The sequence below is a fragment of the Notothenia coriiceps genome, unplaced genomic scaffold (assembly GCF_000735185.1).
Source record: "Notothenia coriiceps isolate Sejong01 unplaced genomic scaffold, NC01 NC01_scaffold00003546, whole genome shotgun sequence".
NCBI classification, from domain to species: Eukaryota; Metazoa; Chordata; class Actinopteri; order Perciformes; family Nototheniidae; genus Notothenia; species Notothenia coriiceps.
In genome coordinates, this window is record NW_011336247.1 from 50,780 (window position 1) to 56,995 (window position 6,216).

Sequence of the window (6,216 nt, forward strand, 5' to 3'; positions counted from 1 at the left end):
TTTTCATATTTAAATAATAAAACTTTCAACTGATGCAATAAGTCTTGAATAAAACAGAACTTAATAACAACTTAAGTACAATCACATTTAAAATATAAAAGATGAAACATGTAATAATGCATTTTTGATTCACCATGAATCAACCACTCATTTTTGTTTGTTGGTAGCAGTACTTGCAACTTCAGCCTTTAGGTTTATGTTTGAAATGTTATTGATAAATTATACAATTAAGGATCTCTACCACATGCATTCAAAGTTATTACTTAACAAATGTTCAAAAAATTCTGGTTGAAAATAAAAAACAAATTTCAAAACACTATGTAACACTAACAGTCAGTTTGTACAGAAAGTGCATGCAATTTCAACCAAAATGTCCCTTAAATCTATTTAATCATAGCCGCAAAAACCAAACAAGTTGGAATGTGCAACATGACGTTTTTCAAATGAAAAGATATGTGTTCTTGAAGTCAGCAGCACTTCGGCATTGTAACAGGAACATCTCATCTTGTCCTTCGAAGGCAAAGATGTGTTTTCATTGCAGCTTTTTCAGAGATCCAGCATGTATAGAAGTGTAGAAGACTTTACAGCAGCTAATTGATTTTCTCCCTCCAACAGAGCAGATGGGCGGGAGCTGAGACGTCAGGAGGATAATATCGGCTGAGAGATCCACGGGTGTCGCCTCACTTTCCAGGGATGGAGATGACGGATGAGACGTGGGAAAACGGCAGCCTTGCCAGCCCCTCCCCGGGACTCCCCCTGTTCCTTCTCATGTTCAACAACAGCGATCTGAATTTTACGCTGTTCAACGACACCAACTCCACTGCTGCGCCCATCTTCTCGGGCCCCAGCGTGGCCGGGGTCCTCATACCGCTCATATACATAATCGTGTGTGTCATCGGCCTGGGTGGAAACACTCTGGTGATTCACATTGCGCTGCACTACTCGAAGATACAGTCAGTGACCAACATCTACATCGTCAACTTAGCCATCGCCGATGAGCTCTTTATGCTTGGTTTGCCTTTCCTGGCGGTGCAGAACACGATGCAGTCGTGGCCATTTGGCTCCTTCATGTGCCGCCTGGTGATGACCGTCGATTCCATCAACCAGTTCACGAGCATATTCTGCCTGACAGTGATGAGCATTGACCGATACCTCGCCGTAGTGCACCCCATTCGCTCATCAAAGTGGCGCCGACCTCAAGTGGCCAAAATGGTGAATGGCACCGTGTGGGCTCTTTCATTTCTCGTCGTTATGCCTGTGGTGATCTTTGCCAACATTCAGAAGGGGGGTGGTACGTGTAACATCGACTGGCCCGAACCGGCGAACATATGGAGCGCGGCTTTCATCATTTACACCTTTACAATCGGATTCTTCTGCCCTCTTCTTATCATCTGCCTGTGCTACTTGCTCATCGTCTTTAAAATCCGGAGCTCTGGAAAAAAAGTCCATGCCACCTCCACCAAACGGAGGAAGTCTGAGAGAAAGGTGACGCGCATGGTTGTGATTGTCGTAGCCGTTTTTGTGTTCTGTTGGCTGCCCTTCTACGGCCTTAACATCATCAACCTGCTCGTGTCCCTGCCCCCTGAGTACCATGGGCTTTACTATTTTGTCGTTGTGCTTGGCTACGCCAACAGCTGTGCCAACCCTATTGTCTATGGCTTTCTATCAGACAACTTCAAGAGGGGTTTCAGGAAAGCCCTGTGCCGCTCCACGAGAAAAGTGGAGAACCACGAGCCAATGGAGCCTCAGCCGGAGCAGAAGGAGGGCAGGGCGGGGCTCAAGCCCAGGGAGAGCCTGAGAAGGGGTCTCAGACAAGTGGAGTACGAAGAAGTGGAAGACATTTCGGAAATGACTGAGATCTACAGAATCGGCCAAAACGGCAACAGCAGCTTTCAGCCTGAGAGCACACAGCCGCTGTTGTCCGATAAAGCAGCAACTCCGGGAGCAACGGATCTGTCAAGCCCGGACAGGAGGGGCAAATCTGGGGATGTGAAGGGAAAAGATTCTGCCAACGGCTCCACACTGACTGTACCGCTACTTCTCAACGGAAACCAAAATGGCAGCGTTAAACCTCTGCCAGAGGACGACTTGGAACAGAGCGCTTCACTGTAAATAAGCTACTTATAGTAAGGGCCGTATGTAACAGTATTAAGAGACAGTTTGTATAAAAGAATACACATATATATATATATAAAGTAAACTTTAGAAACACTCAGATGCAGCTAAGTGTTTTTTGAATGAATGGACTCTAAGTTCCTTTAACATTAAGTTCAAGTTTTGCCAAGATACAAAGTGTATCCCTGTATATATTGTGTACATATGCATGAATATGAATGTACAAAGTTGTGCCTTTATCACTTCTACTACTACCAACCTTTTTCAAATGTAACTTGTTGGTGCCTGTACTTGTAGCCTTTTAATTCTATAATGTGACAAGATTCTGCTGAAACTTGACTGTTTTTAAGCTAATGTCAACCATGGCAATGCTAACACCTTTATTCACAATAGGAATCACATGCCTGCAATCCCATCTTTTACTAATTATGTGTATAGGAAACACAGGGTTATGGGGCACCTAAATATTGCTAGCATTGTGTTTTTTATTTCAAATAAGCTTGTGTAGGTAGATGGATGTATAAAGCGTGGGTGAGGTTGTGGCAACTTAGCTGGTATGTTCAGTAACATTGGGCGTATGACAGCAACAATTTATGTATTGATTTTCCCGAATCACCAAACTCTCTTAAAAGGCCTTGATGTAACTGTTCATTTCAGCCAGATAAAGGAGATTTCCTTTATCTTTTTAGGCATAGAGTTTTTCTGACCAAATGTTTCCTTATTATGGAAATGAAAATATAATTTAGTTATGAAATGTGTGGTATAAAAACATAATTTTCCAAGAGATGTGTTTACATGCCTTCACTTGATACAGAGTTCTCATTATGAACAGAAGCTTTTATGTTAATGATTGACATCCAGATGTTGATCCTGATGTTTGGAAATTAATTTTAATTAAAGTGTTGTTGCTGAAATGTGGAGACTGTTGTAAAGGTTGTTGTGCACAATAATAGGTTAGCACTCATCTTGTAGCACATTAAAACCTTAGACAATATATGTTGTTGTTCTGATTGCAGATCAAGATGGACTGAAAAACACATGTCATAGGAAACATTTTGCTTTAATTAATTATATTGATTTAAAAAAATTAAAAAACACATAATTTCCTGCATACAATACAATATAATACAATTCATACCTGTACTACAACATATAATATAACAGGTATTTCTAAAACAAATGATTTGTAATAGCCTGTAACATTGTCAGAAATTAAAAGTTAATAATAATTTTCTTATCAGAAGAAACAAGGACTATACTTAATTTGCCTGATAAACTATTTTAAGAATGTCCGTTATCATGTAAAACAAACAAATTTACAGTTCATTATTATTCTTTATCAGACACATTTAAGGACTCCACAAACACAAATCTTTTTTTTAAATAAATAATTAACAAGAACGCATTTTGAAGAATGGTTACAATCAAAAGCAGAATAATTTGTAATATTGTTTTTTTAATTGAAAAGTTATTTAAGAAAAAAAGGGTTTTCTTAGGAGATCCACAGAGCTTCATTTTAATCTAGGTGACATGGCTAACTTTATATTCTCAGATTTTTGGTATATTTTGTTTTACGTTGCAAGTTTAATGTAGCATTTCATGTCCCACTTTACCTAAATTGATGTTATTCTGTTCTTGTTCTCCACTCAACTTCACTCGACACAATTAAATTAATATGTAAAGCTTAAGATACACTGTTAATTATCCTCTGAGGTAAATGTATCGACCAAGCACATGGCAGCGTGTGGCGCAGTGGATAGAGCCTTGGTCTGGGGATCAGATGGTCACAGGATCAAACCTGCAGTCAGCATGTCGTTGTGTCCCTGGGCAAGACACATCACCCCAAATTGCTCCTGTGGGGATTGCCCACAGTACTGAGTAAGTCGCTTTGGATAAAAGCGTCTAACAAGTGACATGTAATGTGATAATATATAAAGTGCTTAAAATAAGTTCCACTTTTTCCAGCTGCGACATTAAATTGAAGAGCACATAACAAGTCTAAAAATATTTTTAACTTAAGTGGCCGAGCTGCATGATGAGTGCTTTTACTTGTGTTGCTTGAATCTTATGTTGATGCTTATACCAGCATACTTTTACACTATGTTAATGGTCCTTTTTACTTACTAAGTAAAGGTTCTTCGTCATCCACCACTTTTTGCACATTTTACTGTGACATCTACATTTATTGACAACACACGTTTTTAGAAAGATATTATACTCTCCACCATTCATCAGAAACTGTCCTCACAGCCGTTCATTCATGAGTGTGAACCCACCACACGTACATTGAGCTGGCTGTAGATACAGTGAAACGGGGTGTTACTGTGTTGCTGCTGCTCTTCAGCCCACGCTCCCCTCCTGCAAAGATATGCCGAGGAGGAGCATCAGATCTTCATTAAAGGCACATTAAAAAAAGATTTGTTTGGCTGTATTTTATTTGCAAAGCCCTCCGGAGGGGTTTGGCGATAACGGAGATTTGTTGAGATTGTGGAGCTGTTTGCTCTTCTCTCTGCATGTAAGATGTTTGTGTGTGTTGTTGATCTATAAATATTGAGCTGTGGGTTCCCAGACTCCCGTCGGCGATAACCCACCTGTGCTAACAGCACACAGCGAGGTGATAGTCAGCCGGTGACTCAGCATGCTTCCCTGCCCACAGAAACACACCCACTCACAATATGGTCAAGTTAACGCTAATAGATCGTTATTCACTTTTTTTGTCAGGAGAAACCATGGAAACTCTGTGCAAAAACGGCATACCGACCCTTATCAAACATTAATGCTTCCCTTTGGGGTGGGATTACAAGTCTCATTTTATTATGGGGCACATTTATAGTGAAGTGTATCAGGTGCAAGTGGAAATTGAAATCTTAATGGAGAAGTGAAAATATTAAGTCCAATGGTCAAAAAATAAATAAATATTGAGAATAAAGTTAGGGCATCTACTGAAAGTTTATTTTTTTCCGCGACATTAAGAAGTTTTCCCCTTGAATTGCAAAATGTAAAAAAATGTCTCATCTGCAGAAGGTATGCCTTGCCCTGATACTTTCACATTCAAACACACAGTGATGTTAATTAGCACAGTGTTTAGGAGGCATGAAGAGTTTCATCCCACTGGTCTTTATTACTTTCATCCCTCACTGCATTTTGAATTGTTGTTCTTGATTTAAATGCAGCACACACACAACCTCATAAGAAATTAAAACGATTCTAATTTGTATTTGTATTCTGATGCAGGTAGATTTTGTACATCACACACACTGCATTGTGTTCATTTGTTTGTTTTTCTCATAATTGTGCCGCTCCAGTTTTAATATTTTGTTGCTTATGGTGTTTTTTTTACCTTTGGACAGAGCCATGCTAGCTGTTTCCAATCGTTATGCTAATCTTAGCTAACTGGCTTCTCTTTTGAAGAGGCCCCATTATGCTTTTGGGGTTTTCCCTGTCCGGTAGTGTGTATAGGTTTTTGTGCATGTAAAGGGTCTGCAAAGGCTAAATCCCAAAGTTTCCTTCAGAGGGAGTTTCTCTCCCTCACCCTGCCTGAAATGCCTCCATTGGACTCCTTTGTTTACTTCCGTAACATAGGGACATCACTATGTTACCCTCACACTTCTATTGGCTAGCATTCCAACACATTGTACGTGATAGGCTAAGGGGCGGGACCAGTGGTGTAGTGGTGATTTTTTTACTGGGGGGACGCTATTTTAATTAGGTCATCCCAAACAATGCCACACAAGTGTGCATGCGCGCAGTGCAATCACAAAACGGGCAGACAAGGTCCACAGAAACTACTGGTATGCTTAGTCCTACTTTAGTTACTGTACTGCAAAAAGCAGACGGCGCTGCGCTCAACACACACACAGACTCAAAACCATGGACACACTGGCACATAAGTTACATAAACAATGTATAGGTCTAAATTGCATAAGCTACAGTATTGCAACTAAGCAGACAGCGCTGCTTCTCTCTCTCTCTCTCTCTCTCTCTCTCTCTCTCTCTCTCTGTCTCGCTCTCTCGCTCTCTCTCTCTCTCTCTCTCTCTCTCTCTCTCTCTCTCTCTCTCTCTCTCTCTACTTTCAAAATATATTTAAAACTCATAAACAAA

At 40.3% G+C, this 6,216-nt stretch overlaps 1 protein-coding gene across 1 annotated transcript; it reads left to right on the forward strand.

Moving 5' to 3' along the window:
• Window positions 1-619: 619 nt before the first annotated feature.
• LOC104941630 (somatostatin receptor type 5-like) lies at window positions 620-2,215 on the forward strand. Its single transcript, XM_010766763.1, has one exon. It carries the CDS (start codon window positions 694-696, stop codon window positions 2,110-2,112), a length of 1,419 nt encoding a protein of 472 aa, XP_010765065.1. The 5' UTR covers window positions 620-693; the 3' UTR covers window positions 2,113-2,215.
• The last annotated feature ends 4,001 nt before the right edge of the window (window positions 2,216-6,216 follow it).

Bases quoted from the DNA above. Each gene is read 5' to 3' on its own strand.
- LOC104941630 (XM_010766763.1), top strand. From the start codon at position 694: ATGGAGATGACGGATGAGACGTGGGAAAACGGCAGCCTTGCCAGCCCC.